The sequence below is a fragment of the Pelobates fuscus genome, chromosome 4 (genome assembly GCF_036172605.1).
Source record: "Pelobates fuscus isolate aPelFus1 chromosome 4, aPelFus1.pri, whole genome shotgun sequence".
NCBI classification, from domain to species: domain Eukaryota; kingdom Metazoa; phylum Chordata; class Amphibia; order Anura; family Pelobatidae; genus Pelobates; species Pelobates fuscus.
Genome location: NC_086320.1, coordinates 9590550 through 9612731, shown reverse-complemented (window position 1 = coordinate 9612731; position 22182 = coordinate 9590550). Strand labels below are relative to the sequence as shown.

The 22182-nt window shown below is 44.0% G+C and overlaps 1 protein-coding gene across 1 annotated transcript in view; it reads right to left on the bottom strand.

The window, feature by feature from the left end:
* Positions 1-22182, bottom strand: part of LRRC24 (leucine rich repeat containing 24) — a 148710-nt gene that overhangs the window by 4135 nt on the left and 122393 nt on the right. Inside the window, exons 2-3 of the mRNA XM_063450223.1 lie at positions 3516-3693; positions 1481-1759 (exon numbers count right to left, since the gene is read on the bottom strand). Of these exons, the coding sequence (XP_063306293.1) occupies positions 1481-1759; positions 3516-3683 (447 nt within the window). The 5' untranslated portion in view covers positions 3684-3693. The remainder of the gene's footprint in view (positions 1-1480; positions 1760-3515; positions 3694-22182) is intronic.

The window sequence follows — 22182 nt, the reverse complement described above, 5'->3', positions numbered from 1 at the left end:
CCCCAGTAACACTCAGCCCCCGATCAATGCCCCCAGTAACACTCAGCCCCCGATCAATGCCCCCAGTAACACTCAGCCCCCGATCAATGCCCCCAGTAACACTCAGCCCCCGGCTAATGCCCCCAGTAACACCCAGCACCCGATCAATGCCCCCTGTAACACTCAGCCCCCGATCAATGCCCCCTGTAACACTCAGCCCCCGATCAATGCCCCCTGTAACACTCAGCCCCCGATCAATGCCCCCAGTAACACTCAGCCCCCGATCAATGCCCCCTTTAACACTCAGCCCCCGATCAATGCCCCCAGTAACACTCAGCACCCGATCAATGCCCCCTTTAACACTCAGCCCCCGATCAATGCCCCCTGTAACACTCAGCCCCCGATCAATGCCCCCAGTAACACTCAGCCCCCGATCAATGCCCCCAGTAACACTCAGCCCCCGATCAATGCCCCCAGTAACACTCAGCCCCCGATCAATGCCCCCAGTAACACTCAGCCCCCTATCAATGCCCCCAGTAAAACTCAGCCCCCGATCAATGCCCCCAGTAACACCCAGAACCCGATCAATGCCCCCAGTAACACTCAGCCCCCGATCAATGCCCCCAGTAACACTCAGCCCCCGATCAATGCCCCCAGTAACACTCAGCCCCCGATCAATGCCCCCAGTAACACTCAGCCCCCGATCAATGCCCCCAGTAACACTCAGCCCCTGATCAATGCCCCCAGTAACACTCAGCCCCCGATCAATGCCCCCAGTAACACTCAGCCCCCGATCAATGCCCCCAGTAACACTCAGCCCCCGATCAATGCCCCCAGTAACACTCAGCCCCCGATCAATGCCCCCAGTAACACTCAGCCCCCGATCAATGCCCCCAGTAACACTCAGCCCCCGGCTAATGCCCCCAGTAACACTCAGCCCCCGATCAATGCCCCCAGTAACACCCAGCACCCGATCAATGCCCCCAGTAACACTCAGCCCCCGGCTAATGGCCCCCAGTAACACTCAGCCCCCGATCAATGCCCCCAGTAACACTCAGCCCCCGATCAATGCCCCCAGTAACACTCAGCCCCCGATCAATGCCCCCAGTAACACTCAGCCCCCGATCAATGCCCCCAGTAACACTCAGCCCCCGATCAATGCCCCCAGTAACACTCAGCCCCCGGCTAATGCCCCCAGTAACACTCAGCCCCCGGCTAATGCCCCCAGTAACACTCAGCCCCCGATCAATGCCCCCAGTAACACTCAGCCCCCGGCTAATGCCCCCAGTAACACTCAGCCCCCGGCTAATGCCCCCAGTAACACTCAGCCCCCGATCAATGCCCCCAGTAACACTCAGCCCCCGGCTAATACCCCCAGTAACACTCAGCCCCCGATCAATGCCCCCAGTAACACTCAGCCCCCGACTAATGCCCCCAGTAACACTCAGCCCCCGGCTAATGCCCCCAGTACCACCCAGCACTCAGGCCCTGTTTCTGTCACCTGCAGATTTGAGAAGGTGTAGGCTAGGAGTCTGGTGATCTGGTTTCCTGCTAGGTAAAGCACTCGGAGGTGCTCAAGGCCTTTGAAGATGCTGCTGTTAATTAGATGTATCCGGTTGCCATTGAGAGCCAGTTCCACCAGGTGCTGCTGGGTAGAGAAGGCTCCGGGCTCTAGGCCTGAGATTGTGTTGTTCTGTATGTAGAGGTACTGGAGTCCTGACAGAGGAGACAGGTCCTGTTGCTGGATCTGAGAGATTACATTATCCTGGAGAAACACTGTCTGCAAAGAGAGGAGCAGATAATTCTACCACATCTAGCATGAGCAAGCTGATCGAGTCAAATTCAAACTTCTATACATCTCATTGTATCACTGCAGCTCATTGTATCACTGCAGCTCATTGTATCAATGCAGCTCATTGTGTCATTACAGCTCATTGTATCACTGCAGCTCAGTGTGTCATTACATCTCATTGTATCACTGCAGCTCAGTGTGTCATTACAGCTCATTGTATCACTGCAGCTCAGTGTGTCATTACAGCTCATTGTATCACTGCAGCTCAGTGTGTCATTACAGCTCATTGTATCACTGCAGCTCATTGTATCACTGCAGCTCATTGTATCACTGCAGCTCAGTGTGTCATTACAGCTCATTGTATCACTGCAGCTCATTGTATCACTGCAGCTCAGTGTGTCATTACAGCTCATTGTATCACTGCAGCTCCGTGTGTCATTACATCTCATTGTATCACTGCAGCTCCGTGTGTCATTACAGCTCATTGTATCACTGCAGCTCCGTGTGTCATTACAGCTCATTGTATCACTGCAGCTCTGTGTGTCATTACATCTCATTGTATCACTGCAGCTCCGTGTGTCATTACAGCTCATTGTATCACTGCAGCTCCGTGTGTCATTACAGCTCATTGTATCACTGCAGCTCAGTGTACCACTACAGCTCATTGTATCACTGCAGCTCTGTGTGTCATTACAGCTCATTGTATCACTGCAGCTCTGTGTGTCATTACAGTTCATTGTATCACTGCAGCTCCGTGTGTCATTACAGCTCATTGTATCACTGCAGCTCCGTGTGTCATTACAGCTCATTGTATCACTGCAGCTCTGTGTGTCATTACAGCTCATTGTATCACTGCAGCTCAGTGTACCACTACAGCTCATTGTATCACTGCAGCTCCGTGTGTCATTACAGCTCATTGTATCACTGCAGCTCCGTGTGTCATTACATCTCATTGTATCACTGCAGCTCCGTGTGTCATTACAGCTCATTGTATCACTGCAGCTCTGTGTGTCATTACAGCTCATTGTATCACTGCAGCTCAGTGTACCACTACAGCTCATTGTATCACTGCAGCTCCGTGTGTCATTACAGCTCATTGTATCACTGCAGCTCCGTGTGTCATTACAGCTCATTGTATCACTGCAGCTCCGTGTGTCATTACAGCTCATTGTATCACTGCAGCTCCGTGTGTCATTACAGCTCATTGTATCACTGCAGCTCAGTGTGTCATTATAGCTCATTGTATCACTGCAGCTCAGTGTGTCATTACAGCTCATTGTATCACTGCAGCTCTGTGTGTCATTACAGCTCATTGTATCACTACAGCTTATTCAATTATTACAGCTCAATTTTTTTTTAGGTCTGTTTATAATTGAAGTTCTGTGTATTATTACAGCTTATTATGTTCTCATAGCTCATTATTGGACTATAGCTCACTGTAGTGGTCATGGTAGCTATCTTTGGACACTGCCATTCTCCCACGGACTATCTGTGGCCACGGATATACTGTGTTCACCTCTGCATTATCCTTCCAGTGGTTATAACAGGCTGTGACAACAGAGGGAGGATCTCACCTATTGATACATTCCTCATAATCTCACCAACATGGAAACTTAATGTCCTCTACAGAGAGGAAACGTACATAAAGTAGTGTTAATAATGGAAAATAGCGGCAGGAGCTTTTCTCGTTACTATGGTTACAGGACGATAACTAGTGAGGAGAATGGATGGTTTTCAGACGCACCTGAGTAGAAGGATGGATACTCGATGGGATGTCCTTCAATCCCTTGGATCCACATTCTACAGTCATACTATAACATCGACATTCCACCGGGCAACCGAGACTCCGGAGGACCAGGAAAGCCGGGACCAAAAAGACAATGATCATGAAGATTAGGCCCAGTGATGCCATCTTACAGCAGCTGTAAGGAAACAAAGATTACAAGATTCAGACCAGCTACTTAGAAATAATAAATCCTCCCAAATCCTCCCCTTACCTCATCTACACATCAACGGAGCGGTACCGATTTTAGTCTTACGTGTCTGTTAAAGTGAAATAACAAATATTTTCCTTTTTTTCACGCTGAGCCATTTTCAAGTTGAGCAAGCAGCATACTGCGAGTTTAATGTCCAACAGAAAGTGGAATTACCAGTAAGAAGGATCATACCACGTGCTATTCAACAAATATTGATAATTCACCAATCTGGAGAGTTAGAATCCCTGAATCCCTCACACTTTAGCCTAGTTATTAACATATCCTGACAATGTAATCTAGTTGATTCATGGCTTTACATTCTGCGTACTATGATAGAAGACAATCTAGCCGGGAGTAGTTCGAGATTAATGGATGGTTTGGAGGTTTATGTCTCTAGATAACCAATACGTCCAGTTAAGGACACTATTTACTATTTGTGTCCAATAAAATCAGACCGGTAACAGATAATAGGAGGCACTTTAGATGTTGTGTTATGTTGTACACTTTACATTGTGGATTTAGTTGTGTTATCTTTGTAGCACATAATATATTTGATGGAAAAGTTACATTCCTCATCCTCTGTCTCTCTTTTCCCCTAATTCCAAGCCTCAGTCTCTCTGCTTCCATTAATCACATCCCCGGTCTCTTACTGTCCCTGTGACTCACATCCCCGGTCTCTTACTGTCCCTGTGACTCACATCCCCGTTCTCTTACTGTCCCTGTGACTCACATCCCCGGTCTCTTACTGTCCCTGTAATTCACATCCCCGGTCTCTTAGTGTCCCTGTGACTCACATCCCCGGTCTCTTACTGTCCCTGTGACTCCCATCCCCGGTCTCTTACTGTCCCTGTGACTCGCATCCCCGGTCTCTTACTGTCCCTGTGACTCACATCCCCGGTCTCTTACTGTCCCTGTAATTCACATCCCTGGTCTCTCCGTTCTTGAAACTAAAAACAAACCTAGAGTGACGTTATTGATAACAGAATTTCACATTTTAGACCAATAACCGGAAAAAGTTAAAGGAAAACTATAGTCACCTAAATTACTTTAGCTAAATAAAGCAGTTTTAGTGTATAGATCATTCCCCTGTAATTTCACTGCTCAATTCACTGTCATTTAGGAGTTAAATCACTTTGTGATTGATAGAGCCTGCATGGAAAAAAAAACTGGTTTCACTTTCAAACAGATGTAATGTACCTTAAATAATTGTAACTCAATCTCTAAATTGAACTTTAATCACATACAGGAGGCTCTTGCAGGGTCTAGCAAGCTAATAACATAGCAGGGGATAAGAAATCTTAATTAAACAGAACTTGCAATTAAGAAAGCCTAAATAGGGCTCTCTTTACAGGAAGTGTTTATGGAAGGCTGTGCAAGTCACATGCAGGGAGGTGTGACTAGGGTTCATAAACAAAGGGATTTAACTCCTAAATGGCAGAGGATTGAGCAGGGAGGCTGCAGGGGCATGTTCTATACACCAAAACTGCTTCATTAAGCTAAAGTTGTTCACGTGACTATAGTGTCCATTTAACATACTTTAGTATTTTTTCCATACGGACTAGTTTAGCCCACAAGTGCAGATCAATTCTTTAAAAGGCCGTTTTGTGCTTAAACCAATATTTATACATTGAAACTGGCACTTTTTATATAATTATTTCAGTTCATATTTTTAGCGTGGCTTATTAAGAAATATAATTGTACTGTTTAGTGACCATTAAAATTGTAGCAATTTAAAAGATGAATTCTGATTGATTGTTAAGAACATTTACATGAGTGAAACTGAAGAATGGATAAAGAACGGTTTTACAGATCTCCTTGCGAATAAGATAGATTTGATAATAATTATGGGCTCCTTACCATAAAACTACAAAATGCGTGTGAATCATTATTAGACATTTTCATTTATTTGATTCCAACTGCATGAAATGGAGACACTTTGTACAAATTGCAAATCATCACCAATACTTAATACAGTGATATTTTTTTGAAATCAGATAAGGTCTTTATATCAGAGTCAGTAATATCTGTATCGTTGCTGGGTCCATTACCTTTATCTGCAATCCATAAATCACAGCACATAAATCACAGCACTAACACTTATAACTCCATAATAAATCCATCCATATACCGACCGCCTGATTACTCCTTAATCCTTCCCGTATACCAACCATCCAATGACACCATAATCCATCCTGTATACCAACTGCCCAATTACTACTTATTCAATCCCGCATGCCAAATGCCGAATTACTCCATAATCCATCCCGTATACCGACCGCCTGATTACTCCTTAATCCTTCCCGTATACCAACCATCCAATGACACCATAATCCATCCTGTATACCAACTGCCCAATTACTCCTTATTCAATCCCGCATGCCAAATGTCGAATTACTCCATAATCCATCCTGTATACCGACCGCCTGATTACTCCTTAATCAATTCCGTATGCCAACAGCCAAATTACTCCTTAATCCATCCCGTATATCGACTGCTGATTACTCCAAAATCCATCCCATATGCCAACTGGCGAATTACTGCATAATCTATCACATATACCGACCGTCCGATTACGCCATAATCCATCCTGTATATTGCCTGCCCGATTACTCCATAACCTATTCTGTATACCGACCGCCTGATTACTCCTTAATCAATCCCATATACCGACTGCCCGATTCCTCCATAATTCATCCTGTATACCGACTTCCCGCTTCCTCCATAATACATCCCGCATACCACCTGCTAGATTACTCCATAATTTATCCCGTATACCGACTGCCGATTACTCCATAATACATCCCTGTAACGGCCAGCCAGGTTGTTGGAGGGATGTATGCCGTTGGAGACGTCCTTTTCCCTGGTGAGAGGCTGTGCTGCAGAGTATTTCCGATATCCCATCAGCTGGATCAGAGGGAGACAGAGCTCTAACAAGAGCTAGTGATTTAGCTGGATGCAGGTTCCCTTCAATAACGAGACGAGGCAACGTATTGTATTTTGTACAACTAAAATACAGAACAGTCATGCTTTTTATTGTTCGTGCCTTTGCAGGTCGTGTGCCACCCCATCCATGCAGTACTTTTACTGAACCCCGCCTCGTTCGTGTAAATCTGGGCGAAGCTAAGTGGTCCTGGAAGTCTCAGCGGTGTTCGGGAGTTTGAGTGTCTGAAAATAGTTCCAGACACTCGACGACCAAACACCGCTGAACGGGTTCGACAAAACAAGATGGCCGCGGCCACGTGTTCGTACATACGAATGGACGCCACCCAGTGAACCGCTTAGAATGCTTGCGGTTTGCGGTCTGGCACAGAGTCAAGAGGGTAATTGGCGGCACACGTCTGGGCTGGGTGGTCTCTCGTCAGGCCCGTTGCTACCCGACAGGCAAACCAAGCAACTGCTTGGGGCCCTGAGCTGGCCTGGGGCCCCAAGCAGAGCCAGTGCTTCCTATAAGGCTGCAGCCGCCTGAGCGCTCTATAGAGAGCCTCAGGCAGCTGCAGCACTCCTTTCTCGTCAGTGGCGTACTAAGGAGGACGGGGGGGGCAGGGGGGGGCGGCCCGCCCTGGGTGCCACTGTCCAGGGGGGTGCCATGACTTCACGTGTCATGTGTCGCCCCCCTGGCCCCAATCATCACGCTGCGCTCAGCCGCACCTTTGAGAAGGGGGAGGAGTCTTTGGGACGCGGCGTGATGACGCCGTACGCAGCGCCGCCGTCAATCCGCCTTCACGGATCTTCAGCGCAAAGATCCAGTGGTCGGTCTCGGAGGGAAGGCATCATCAAAACGTGAGTAGTAATTTATGTGTTTTTGTAATTTATGTAATGTTATTTAATTAATTAAAGGGGGTGTATTAATAATGGGGTGGTGTATATTAATTATGGGGGGGTGGATTAATTATGGGGGAGTGTATTAATTATGGGGGAGTGTATTAATTATGGGGGTGTATATTAATTATGGGGGTGTATTAATAATGGGGTGGTGTATATTAATTATGGGGGAGTGTATTAATTATGGGGGGGTGTATATTAATTATGGGGGAGTGTATTAATTATGGGGGGTGGATTAATTATGGGGGGTAGATTAATTATGGGGGGGTGTATATTAATTATGGGGGTGTATTAATTATGGGGTGGTGTATGTTAATTATGGGGGGTGGATTAATTATGGGGGTGGATTAATTAAAGGGGGTGGATTAATTATGGGGTGGATTAATTATGGGGGTGTATATTAATTATGGGGGGGTGTATTAATTATGGGGAGGGTTGTATTAATTATGGGGGGTGTATATTAATTATGGGGGGTATATTAATTATGGGGGGTCAGCAGTGTCATTCGTTTTCCCATTTGTATGTTTCAATATAACAAGGGTAACAATTCCAGGGGGTTACAATGTTTCAACCATTCCAGGGGGTTACAATGTTGGTCAGGCAATAACAGGGGCAGGGGAGGGCTGGCAGCCTTAGGCCTGGGGGGCAAAACCAGTCAAGTGGCCCATTGCGCCACCCCCCCCATGTGACATCACAATTCCCCACCCATATGATCTGCCATATGAACTAACGCCAGTGCTGCACACAGTGTGTGTTTACATTAAAAAGCCTGCAGGGACCAGCTATAGACACCAGAACCACTTCATTAAGCTATAGTGTCCCTTTAATGTGAGGTAAATTATAGATTAGTGTCACTAATAATATACTAGATTGCCTACTTACAATTAGATGAGGATGATGATGGGCTGCAGTTTGACTCCACTGGTCTGGTGTAGAACAGGACCTCTGGAGGCTGTTTGCAACTGTGGTCACAAAATTCAACGTTCTGGGAGAATTGGAAGCAGCTCCATTTTTGGGGGGCCTCTTACACAGCTCAAGGTCTGGGCTCCAGTGCCTGATGGTGAGTATGCCCATAAGGCCCACTCATAAGTCCACTTATATGTTCCACCCACCCATGAGCTCGCTCACAGGGAGTGGAGTGTGTAGGGGATGTGTTATGTGTTATCTAATATGTGTGCTTATGGTATGTAGTGTATAGGGATACCAGTTTGTGCAGGTGATGCAGTGTGTGTGTGTAGTGGAAGCAGTGTGTATTTGTGTATAAGGGATGTATTATGTGTTTCTGGTTGTGTGTGAGGGATGCATTGTGTGAATCTGTGTTTGTATGCATAAGGGATGCAAGGTGTGTGTCTGTATGTGTGTGCATTGAGTGTAAGAGATGCATTGTGTTTCTGTGTGTATGTAAGAAAAACAGTGTGTGTTTGCATGTGTGTGTAAGGGTTTGCAGTGTATGTTTCTGTGTATGTGTGCAAATGATGCATTGTCTTTGTGTGTAAGGGTTGCATTGTGTGTGTGTGTAATGGATGCATTGTGTGTTTCTCTGTGTGTAAGGGAAGCATGTTCTGTTTCTGTGTATGTATAGGGATGCATTGTGTGTTTCTGTGTATGTATAGGGATGCATTGTGTGTTTCTGTGTATGTATAGGGATGCATTGTGTGTGTGTGTGTGTGTGTGTGTGCGCGTAGTGTTAAAGAGCTCCCTGTCTTGCCCCCTGTCCTATAGAGCTGTCCCTTCGAGCTCTCCCCTGCCCCTTAGTGGTCTCTCCTCTCCCCCACCCTCCCCTAGCGGTCTCTTCTCATCCCCCCTCCACCCTCCCTGTGTTCTTCTCACCCCCCCTCCACCCTCCCTGTGTTCTTCTCACCCCCCCTGTGTTCTTCTTACTCCCCCCCTTGTTCTTCTTACCCCCTTGTTCTTCTTACCCCCTTGTTATTCTTACCCCCTTCTTTTTACTCCCCCCTCTTATTATCCCCCCTCCCTTCTTACTCCCCCCTCCCCTCTTCTTACTCTCCCCCCCTCCCTCCCCTCTTCTTACTCTCCCCCCCTCCCTCCCCTCTTCTTACTCTCCCCCCCTCCCTCCCCTCTTCTTACTCTCCCCCCCTCCCTCCCCTCTTCTTACTCCCCCCCCTCCCTCCCCTCTTCTTACTCCCCCCCCCTCCCTCCCCTTACTCTCCCCCCTCCCCTTACTCTCCCCCACTGCTTCCACTACACACACACACTGCATCACCTGCACAAACTGGTATCCCTATACACTACATACCATAAGCACACATATTAGATAACACATAACACATCCCCTACACACTCCACTCCCTGTGAGCGAGCTCATGGGTGGGTGGAACATATAAGTGGACTTATGAGTGGGCCTTATGGGCATACTCACCATCAGGCACTGGAGCCCAGACCTTGAGCTGTGTAAGAGGCCCCCCAAAAATGGAGCTGCTTCCAATTCTCCCAGAACGTTGAATTTTGTGACCACAGTTGCAAACAGCCTCCAGAGGTCCTGTTCTACACCAGACCAGTGGAGTCAAACTGCAGCCCATCATCATCCTCATCTAATTGTAAGTAGGCAATCTAGTATATTATTAGTGACACTAATCTATAATTTACCTCACATTAAAGGGACACTATAGCTTAATGAAGTGGTTCTGGTGTCTATAGCTGGTCCCTGCAGGCTTTTTAATGTAAACACACACTGTGTGCAGCACTGGCGTTAGTTCATATGGCAGATCATATGGGTGGGGAATTGTGATGTCACATGGGGGGGGGGGTGGCGCAATGGGCCACTTGACTGGTTTTGCCCCCCAGGCCTAAGGCTGCCAGCCCTCCCCTGATCCATCCCGTATACCGACCACCCAATTACTCCATAATCCACCTGTATACCGACCATGCTCAAGATTTTCAGACCCAATCTCAACACATAAAAAAACAAGCTTCTGGAGAAGGGATACAAAAAGGAATGTTTTAGAAAAAGAAATCCGTTTAACCACCCAATTAGAGAGAAATATGTTATTAATGAATAAACCTATTCAAAAAACCTCTGTTAGTTCTTTCAAATCTGCTTTCATGACTCAGTATAATGTGGACCATAGGAAGATAAAAAAAGGACTACAAAACCATTGGTCAATATTATTACAAGACCCAATTTTGGGGGCACACTTGCCTGATCATCCCACAGTTATTTACAAAAAAACCCCACAAAAAACTGAATTTTAAGAACATGTTGGCTCCTAGTTACGCCATTTAATCTATTGGCACTAAAACTAAATATGGGATTTTTAGGGGTTGTAATTCCTGTAAGGCCTGCGCCACTGTATCTATGGAGAGGAGCAATGTTTTCTCTAGTTTTATCACAGGTGACACATATTAAGTGAAATCAGAGATAGGATGCCACACGGACTTTGTGGTCTATTTACTATAGTGCCTGGGTGGCAAACAATATATTGGACGCACTAAGAAAGCCCTCAATGTTAGGTTACTTGAGCACCTGAATAATATCAAGGAAGGGCTCATGACCCATTTAGTCCCAGTCCACTGTAAGGCTTGCTCCTTTTTTTCATTCAAGCACTTCAAATGTATGGGCATTGAAAGAGTTTTACCATATTGGCGAGGGGGTGATAGGATGCAAAAATTGGCCCAACGTGAAACCTTTAGGATCCATAAACTTCAAATGTTGGAGCCAAAGGGATGTAGATATAGATCTGGTCTGTTTTTTTATAAGAGGGGATTAACCCCATGTTAAGGAAGTCTTTCCTTTTTCTGGGTCTATCTCCTGATATATTATACATTTTCATTTGTTTATGCGGTAGATATATATATTTATCATCTTCCGTATAACATATGTTCTCTTTTAGAAGACTATGTAACGCATTTTAGTAATGAAGCATTTTATATTATACAGTTTATATATTCACAAGTTATGGAGTAATATATATGTGTGCTTTTTCCAATAATATGGAGAATTGTTTAAGGGTTACAGGGACATTTTTTTTATTATTAGGAAATTAGAATTATGGTTATTTTGCACTTGTCACTTTCAGATGATTGGAACTGTTGTCATGTTTAATATTACGATCAAAATTAAAATTTGAGTATAGGGTGAATATGTTTTTAGAACCGTTATGGTGAATCATAATTTAGTGGTATAATATATACACTGAATTTAACTTTTGACATATGGTTTATGATATTAGTACCATCTTTCTTAGTAGATGCATATCGTCCGCTTTTTTCTGATTACTCCATAATCCATCCTGTATACGCCCGATGACTTCTTAATTAATGCCGTATACCGCCCGCCCGATTATATCCCATGTGGCGGCCACCCGGATAGGAACACTGGTTTCGCCGCCAAGGATGTCTTTCCCCCCTCTCAGGAACTCTACTGCTGCAAATCCAGTAGTAGCTTTCCAAAACATTTAACTCCAGACCAGGTATAGCTTTCCCCCACAGACATTAGTCGAGACTGAATGCTGGGAATGAACCGGCTTTATTAGGGTCCACACGGCCTCTTGTGCATAGACCCCTACATGGGGTTTCTTACACAAAAATACAGGATCTTTTCTCCCAAGATCCTCTGTGCCTGATAGATAAATGCGTAAGAAAAAAACTATAACTCTATTATCTCTCGGGTACAGAGAAATCTACAATATGTTAGAACCCCAAAACAGGTATAATACAACCATGTACCCCCTCAGGTCTTATATCTCCGGATAGCCTGGATCTGAGTGCGTAACATATCCAAAAAGCGCTCAGATCCCACAAACACAGCGAAACGCCACTGGGGTAATGTTTTGACCGACCGCACATGAGGTGCCTGCCCAAAATAGTGCCATGAAATGGGTTGTGGCGGTCGGTCTCTTTTGGGAGTACAAAAACCTAACAAAATACCGAATGTATACCATAGCTGTTATGTAGAGATTGTTCCTCTAATCCATGTGAACGATTTTACCGAACAGTGCTCTTCTAAGATGTAAAGAAACGAAAACTAAATAAAATTTTGGTTTTATGCACTCGACGACCGAACACCGCTGCCTGCTTTTGTGCGACAAGATGGCCGCAAACTCAGGTCCCATGTGTTAGTGCATATGAACAGCGGCCACCCAGCCAAACACTTAGAACACTGAGGTGTGACTCGGTTACGAATGTGTCAATAGTGGTCAACAAGGTTAACAAGCATACAGGTGGGCTAAGTATGGGAGGTATAACAAGTGGATTACGTGGTTTTGTTCGGTTACCGAACAAAACATGGAAAACGTATGTGAACCCAGTATTTACCGAACAAACCAGGGAATAGTAGGGGAACACAGTATTTCAGTGACAGGGTGTTCTGTCACATTACAGAATCCATTCTGACCGCCAGATTACTCCTTAATCAATCCTGGATACCGACCGTCCGTTTACTCCATAATCCATCCCGTGTACTGACAGCCAATTACTCCATAATCCATCCCATATGCCAGCTGCCGAATTACTCCTAATCCATCCCGTATACCAACCGTCTAACTACGCCATAATCCATCCCATATACCGACTGCCTGATTACTCCTTAATCAATCCCATATACCAACCACCCAATTACTCCATTATCCATCCCGTATACCAACCGTCCGATTACGCTAGAATCCATCTTGTATACTGTCATCCGATTACTCCTTAATCCATCCCATATACGGACTGCTGAATTACTCCATAATCCATCCCCTATAGCGACCACCCAATTACTCCATAATCCATCCCCTATATCGACCACCCAATTACTTCATGATCCATCCCGTATACCAACCTTCTGATTACTCCATAATCCATCCCGTATACCGATTGTCGATTACTCCATAATCCATCTCGTATACAGAGTGCCGATTACACCATAATCCATCCCGTATACCGGCTGCCGATTACTCCATAATCCATCCCATATACCGACCACCTGATTACTCCATAACCCATCCCGTATACCAACTGCAGATTACGCCATAATTCAACCGTGCGGCTACTGTGGTTAAAGTGGATGTGTCACTTTTGAGATAAGAGGTTTATATTTTAATCCAGCATAAAAAAGCAGATGTTCCTTTTGGTATTGCGTACATCTACTCAAAACAGGGCATTCCAGCAAATTAAATTTACCTTTCCCCCTTATGATCCTCTAATAGAATTATCATTTCTATCAGTGCCCGTTTTTAGTGCCAAGTTCCCTTTAACATCTATTTGGAATCAAATCATGCACCCAGATTGTGGAATATCAGAAAATGAGAGACTTCATGCTGATTGGATCAGAGGAATTAGGAAAGGTCAGCTAACATCCAGCTGTGTTGGCAGTCTAGTTTAATAAACCTGAGTATTTCCATATTCTGGTTAATATGAAATGTGTTAATTAGACCCTTAACTTCTGCAAAAGCAATAATTTCATGCAAACGTCATTGTGGCAGTCTGTCAAGGTATCACTGCCACGGATACCCTTTTCCCATAATAACACGCCAATAATCCACAAGGTATAATATCGCCGGTATCACATAATCCCCCCAAACATGAGCCAAGGCTTAATGCTGGGAGAAGACTGTTTATTAGCAGTACAGACATCAATTTATAGTCAGTAACCTCCTCCTCTGTGCCTGTGAGATAATTGAGTCAGGAAACTGTTCTAAACTCAATTATCTCCAGGCACAGAAAAACGAACAATATTACAACACCCCAAAAGTACCCTCAAAATACATGGGAACCCCACAAAAAAAATTGTGTCAAGAGCCATTCTCCATTCATGAGGTTTTGTATGAAAACCACATAAGGTATAGGAAAGTTGGTTCGTGGAGAATGCTACCTGTGTTCGGTATTCTTTAACTTCCGAATGCTGTTCGTCTAAGTGAACAGGAACAAGAACAGGCCATAGATCCACGGTGACCGGTGTTCGTGGGAGTGCCTGGCCGAAATGCATTCCAGGCACTCGATGACCAGGTCCCGCTGCCAGCGTTTGGTAGACAAAATGGCCGCCATCCATTGTCCCAACTACATGCGTTCGCATGTACGAAATGGCGGCCACCCAGTGTAGCATTTTATTAATTATTTATTTAGCGTTTTTCGTACAAGATACATAACGTTCCACTTTCTAATGGGTCTCTGGGGTTGTCTTGGTTCTGGAACCGAACAAAATTAACAAAACAAAACTGCAACATGAATCCAAATGAACAGAAAGTGCCGAACATGATGGGGTATTCCTTCACGGTCATAAGCCGAGTTTTAGCTAACATTGCCAGGTTCATTAATTAAAGAATGTATTTTAATTTAAAACCACAAAATTCAGGTACAATTGCAGAGCTGTGAGCTGGGTTGGATAATGTATCTGTTATCGGCTATTTTGCCTTAATTTTGCCATTAGCCACAATTCATTGATTACTAATAAAGTCTGGCTGTCTGTGCCTATTTTTTAGAGTAACGGCACTTTAAAAGCGCCCGTAGGCCTCCAGGAGAAGGTGATATATAAAGAAATGCTATTACATAGGTCTATTGTCCAGTTAATTATATGATAATCACGGTTCCGCTGTACCCACAGGCATTAGAACTTAATTAATGGAGACTGATGTAGCCGGAGTTATTGGATCATTTATTAAAATCGCTGGAGGCAATACTGCTTTGCTTAAACGGACTTTAAAGTTTCTCAAAATTTGTTATTGTAAAAAGGTGGAATTAGAAGATAAAACAGAACCTGCATCTGTCTGGGAGGAGGGTATAGTAAGGGGTTAGTGCATGCGGATAGCTGGTACAGGAATCGTGCTGCCCTGCTGTACATAGCATTCATATGCTGCCGGAATCTTTTAATTAGATAATTTAGCTGCAGCATTGGCATTCTCCATATAAGTTTCTGCAAAAAAAACCTGATGGTGATATTGCCTCTTCATGTGCGGTGGCTCGGGTGTGCAAGCAGAGGTGAGTTATACTTACCTGATGCTGTACCCCACGAGTGCGGCCATTTTCTATCTTTTTGGCCTTTTTCGGCATCCCACGTCAGAACTCTAATCTTGAACATGCATGCGAGACCGCAGGAGCTTCCATACACATTATCTTGCGATGAGACAGACGATGTCTTATTCACACAGTGGTCGCCACCTCCCCTTTTATCCAGTTAAGTGAGTGAATACCAGTTTTTATTCCCTCCACCTCAAATGTATTTAATATAACACACCCCATAATTACCAGATTAATAAACAGTTCCTATAACTGGAATCCCAGCTTATCACCTATTATTACTGTCCCGTGACACACAGATCATGGGGTCCCTTTAAGTCTCCATGCGTTAGTAAATCACCTACCGCCAGGCGTTCACATCAGTCCTGAAACAGCTGTGATAGCGGTATTACTCTATACTGTAATAGCGGTATTACTCTATACTGTAAACCATAATAGCGGTATTACTCTATACTGTAATAGCGGTATTACTCTATACTGTAAACCATAATAGCGGTATTACTCTATACTGTAAACTGTAATAGAGGAATTACTCTACACTGTAATAGAGGTATTACTCCATACTGTAGGAGGTATTACTCTGTACTGTAGGAGGTATTACTCTGTACTGTAGGAGGTATTACTCTATACCTGTAATAGTGGCATTACTCTATACCTGTAATAGCGGCATTACTCTATACCTGTAATAGCAGCATTACTCTATACCTGTAATAGCGGTATTAATCCATACTGTAGGAGGTATTACTCTATACCTGTAATAGTGGCATTATTCCATACTGTAATAGCGGTATTACTCTATACTGTAATAGAGGTTTTACTCCATCCGGTAATAGAGGTATTACTCTATACTGTAATAGCGGTATCACTCTATACTGTAATAGAGGTATTACTCTATACTGTAGGAGGTATTACTCCATACTGTAATAGAGTTATTACTCCATACTGTAAAATAGTTATTACTCCATACTGTAATAGAGGTATTACTCCATACTGTAATAGCGGCATTACTCCATACTGTAATAGCGGCATTACTCCATACTGTAGGAGGTATTACTCCATACTGTAATAGAGGTATTACTCCATACTGTAGGAGATATTACTCCATACTGTAGGAGGTATTACTCTATACCTGTAATAGTGGCATTACTCTATACCTGTAATAGAGGTATTACTCTATACTGTAATAGAGGTATTACTCCATACTGTAATAGTGGTGTTACTCCATACTGTAATAGTGGTATTACTCCATACTGTAAACTGTAATAGAGGAATTCTTCAAATTGGAATTGACCATAACGTTTCCATTTACGGACACTGACAGCTCCCCAGTGGAGGTCTCTGCAGCCCTGAGGCCCAAATCCACAAACCCTCCGAAGCCTAGTAGTATTAGAACAGAATGATTGCACTCCAGCTTCTGACCACCAGGGGGCAGTACAATGCTGATTCAAGGATTTTATTTATTTATTTTTTGTTGAATCTTTCCCTTTTTTAAAATTACATTACATAAAATGTTTAATTTAAAGAAACGTAATTATATTCTTTAATGCAATATATTTTGAATGCTGTGATTGCTCTGCGTGACCCTACAGCAGCAGCAAGATAGGTTGAGCAGCAGCTGGTCAGAAAACAGTAGAGTCTGACCCAACATTGCCAGATAAGAAAAAAGACATTTTGTAAAACAAATATGACATCATTTTATATAAATGTTTCTTTAAATGTAATGAATATCTAGGCAGTACAAACAAATAGAGAGGCCGGAGCCCACATTGAATAGCATCAAACACAGTATTTATTTATGACAAAAGGTTAAAAACTCTTACATGAAGTAGTGGGTTTGCCAGCAATAAACCAACAACCAGGTAAGCCGGAATATACACATAAAAACGATAAAGCTTGGACACTTCCGGGTTCCGGCTGCGTTCCGGCCTCTCTCTGTTTGTACTGCCTAGATATTACATCTGATTCAGAAGAGTATCCCGTTTTGCTATACTGTGGGTTTATCCCTCTCCATTGGAGCAATTCAAACCCAGAGCCAGGGGTGGTAGGGCTCTGGTCCATGTGAGTTGATCCCCAGATATACTTTTAATCTTGCATACTCTGTATATACAGATAGTCTGCACTATATACTGTGTGCATTTTTTCAGAGTACTCAGAGAAGATCCTGATGCCAGTGCAGTTGCTAGCGCACTCCAACTTTCTGGTATCTATCAATAAGAAGGAGGACTACACAAGCTCAGTTTGGTTCACGAACAGAAAAATACGGGATTGTTTGGGAAAATAAATATATTTTCAGCAAACTCATGGACTGATACCAGGTCCGCCACAGCTTATGTGTTACCAGTTAGACCTTCAAATAGAATATTTGTTGGCCACTGCAAGCCAGGAGGTCCCAGAACATACTCACCAGGGGGGAACTTCTACCCGCCACGGCCAAAGTTTCACTCGAGCCCTGAGCCGACTGGTAAGAGGCATCTAACAGTGCAGCAAATTCAGTTCTAGTTTGGAACTTTAAGGTGAACTTTCGCAGCAGTAGAATGTTTTATATTGTTTTGATAGGCTCTGCACCAAACATTGACAATGAAACAAAGCCTGCCATACAGCTTCTGCAGTGATTTTCTCATTGCACAATAAATGATAACTCTATATAAATAATAAGCTATTTACTATCACAGCTCATGGCTGACGTCCGACTGAAAATCCCTATTCACAGTGTTCTTTTTGCTGCTGTAAATGATAGGTTAGCACAAAAAAAAGGGAAAAAATGCCCGATAGCATTGAGCAGTGAAGCAGTGCCTTTGTCTGTGGTTATAGCTCCACTTTAAAAAATAAATAAATACAAATGAAATGTATGCGGGGTCCATAAAAAGCCAGTATTAGTGTGAGATAAGGGTGCTGCAAGGGTTCGGAAACACGTGAGGTTTGAGCCCAAAACAAGATGACCCCCATACTAACCTGTAGAGATCTTCCACCCCAAAGCTCCACCACTAGCAACACGCCTATGGCCAGACAGCCAGGTCTCTAGCTAAAACCAATCGAATGTAATGAAAATGATGCAGGGTCTCCCAAAACTCGAACTTTACGAGCAGGGCTCGGTCACTTTTCAAACTTAACAGTTTTGTCCTCAAATGTCTAAATCCTATGCCAATTCTAACTGCGTTATTCAGAGAACAGTTAACTGCCCAGAATTCGCTGGAGACCATATAGTCACACTGGAAAAATACTTGGTCAGTTCTACCTTCGGCTAAACCTTTTTCACCTCAAGTTGGCAATTTCCTGGTAAAATTCCTGCAATTATACTGTGAAGTACATTTCCCCAACGTGTTTACATTTGTGATTATTTTATCCCATTATGTGCAACAGATGGATGTATATGTATATAATATATTCGCCATGTGAAGTTCAGCAATATAACACAATCATCCTGACAGACTGACACCCCTTCCAATCAGGCCACACACTCTATTCTTTAAAAAGAAGGCAATCACTGCGTAAATATATTATCTGTGGAACCAGTCAAGCGGGGAATGATTTGTTTCAGTGACGGGGAATAGATTCCTCAGAAACTCTATAGTGCACAAAAATACCTTGCAATAACGAAAATGCACTCACAATTTATAGGATAAATTGACTGTTTATTAAAGAGACATTGATTGCTCCTGATGCATTGTGGGCGAGCTTGCCTGCATTGACTCCGTAGGGAAGGAAAATACTTCCACAAGGATTTAGCTAACTCAATATACAGGCAATAACCCAAATGGAAGCAGTACTGATGTGACAGGATGTACAGAGATCTAGGACAAAAACTGCACTTTTCAATCACGGAGATTTCTGAGTATTCCACGTCGAAATTTTGATAAGCCAGCACTTCAGATAATAGCTGTGTTCCAAAAGATTATTATAATCTTGTAGAGAACATTATATACGGGAACCAGAAGCAGTTGACCGGATGCCTGTACCAGCTGAAGTTTTGGCAGATGGAGAGCTTCTTTTCAGAGTTAAAGATTTGGAAGATGTGAATGCACCTTTTAGACTCCCAATAAAGTGTCAATGACAACGAGATCTGTAAATATTGCTTCCGCGGTTGGAGAAAACTTACAGTAGTCAGGAACCGGTTTCACTTGTTAAACAAACAAAGAGAGAGATCAATAAATACAGCATTACGGGGGGAGTGTCCTGGAAGTGGAACCGACCGGACTCTGCACGAACACGGCCTTCAAACTGGCAATTTTGGCTTTTAAGCCACCCCCAAAAAAAACTGACAACATATCTCTTACCAATATGTCCCAACCCAAGAGAAAGAGACATGCGGAAAAATGGGCTAAATCCAACTTTTTCGCCTCCAACGGCGCAAGGAAAAATCACTGTATCGCCGGCGGAACCCAAAATGGCGCCTACGAGGACCTCGAGCAGGCCCAAAAATCTCCAGAGACGAATAGATCACTCACAAAAGAGGTAATGAAAGCTATGCTGGATGACATGTCAGCTAAGCTGCTGGCAAACTTCCAGACCTTAATCGACAACCTGCGCAGAGATCTTCAGGACTTAGACGCTAGGACTTCGACCGTGGAGGATAGGATGGCGGACCTCACCGAAGCCCACAACAATTTGGCGGGTAAGGTGAAGGGGGTCATAACACAAATAGATTCCTACGAGATTATGCTGGCGGATAACGAGGACAGAGCCCGCCGTAATAACCTCCGGATAAGCGGAGTTAAAGAATCCGTGGGACAGAATAAAATGGCAGCATACATCCATGAAAAAAATCTTGGCACCAGACTTACCTCAAGACCTTCTCTTACTGGATCGATACCAACCTACAGCCAGACAGGAGTTCTTGCCTCCTGACACTCCACGGGATGTCCTCGTTCACCTACATTATTATCATGCAAAGGCCTCAAAGCCAACTGCACAAAGAAAACATTACCAGAGCCCTATAATGGACTATCCATATATGCAGATGTATCAGCCTCGACATTCAAATGGCGAAGAGCTTTTAAGGAGATCACCAACCAACTTTGCCACCACAATCTGCCCTATAGATGGGGATACCCCGTGAAGGTGCTGGTGACAAGAGGAGGAAAGACCTCCACGATCAACTCACCAGAAGAGGGTAATCGCATACTCCTGACCTGGGGCCTAGGAAATCGAGCCTCGTCCCAACATTCACCAAGAGGGGACCGCATCTCACCTGACTGGAAGAAATTGAAACGCCATTAGAAGTCAATGGTGTGCCGAGGACTGAACTCCTGATCATACACATCTCCTGTAGCAAGTATAAATATTGTTGTATGGACACACAAAAATATTAGGTTCACCACCTACTTTGGATTTAGCCTTTAGCTCAACATGGTTTGGGGCTAAAAAGGTAGACGGGCACTAACCCTCGAAGCTGCAAGCATATTTAAGCGTAGTACTCATACTAGACAAAATTAGCCATTGCCCATTCATGACATATTGAGCCACACACAAACGAATACTACGTAATATGCCTAAATAAGGTGCACCACCCGTTGAGGAAGAAGAAGCCTAGGCTTCTACCCCCAAGGTACTGTCTTCAAGTACCCAGCCACGATATGGCAACTCTGTTCCAAGTTATCATGAGGTTACGGTTTGTTTTTTATTTTGATGGTATGTGTTGTATACTTACCCTGGTTACTTTGACCTCACTCTCTCCCTCCCAATACCCCCTGGGTTACCGATGCAATGTCTACAGGGCCACCCTTTGGAGTGAACAGACATTGCCTAATGGACTCCTGATGCCCTTCAGGATGCGTGGGCAGTTGAGCTGCGACCCACTTGCCAATAGGGGTAGGACACTCGGCGCAATGCTGCTGGGACGAGTGAGCCCCCCACAGAACCCTCTTCAATGGAAGTACAGAGTGTTTGAACACTTTATGTTTAAACCCCCATGAAAATCTGTACAATGAATGTAAGAGGATTGAACTTACCGGTTAAGAGACACAGTATCCAAAAAAGGCCAACAGAGCAGGAACTGATCCTCTCCCTCAATGCAGAGAAAGCCTTTAATCAGCATTGGAAGTTTCTGGAGGCGGTCATGGCTAAATTTGAAATACCGTACGGATTTTTGTCTATTGTTAAGGCACTATATAGTGCTACTTCGGCTCAAGTACTTACGGATGGGTTCTTGTCTGAACCTTTTTTAATAACGGATGTAACTAGACATGGTTGCCCCCTCTCGCCCTTACTTTACGCCATGGCTTTAGAATACGAGACAACACATCTATCCATGGAGTGAGTGTTGGTAATTGTGAATATAAAGCAAATTTATTTGCGGATGATGTACTATTAACCCTGACCCAAACCCTGATATCACTGCCAAACCTATTGAAAGAAGTGACTGATTACGGAGACAGCTCATATTACGAGCTTAATGTGACAAAAACACAGACATTCACATTAATAAAAACACGCTTGATACACTCAAAAAAACCTTTACTATGGACTGGGGAGTAGACCATGTCACGTTCCTAGGACTGCACATAACAAAAAACCCTGCACACATTTTCTAGGCTAATTATGACAAATTTTATATAGAACTTGAGTCAACACTGTCCACCTGTGGAGACAAATATCTCTCGTGGCTCAGCAAACTCGCAGCGGTTAAAATTACACTATTGCCCCGCCTGCAGTTCCTAT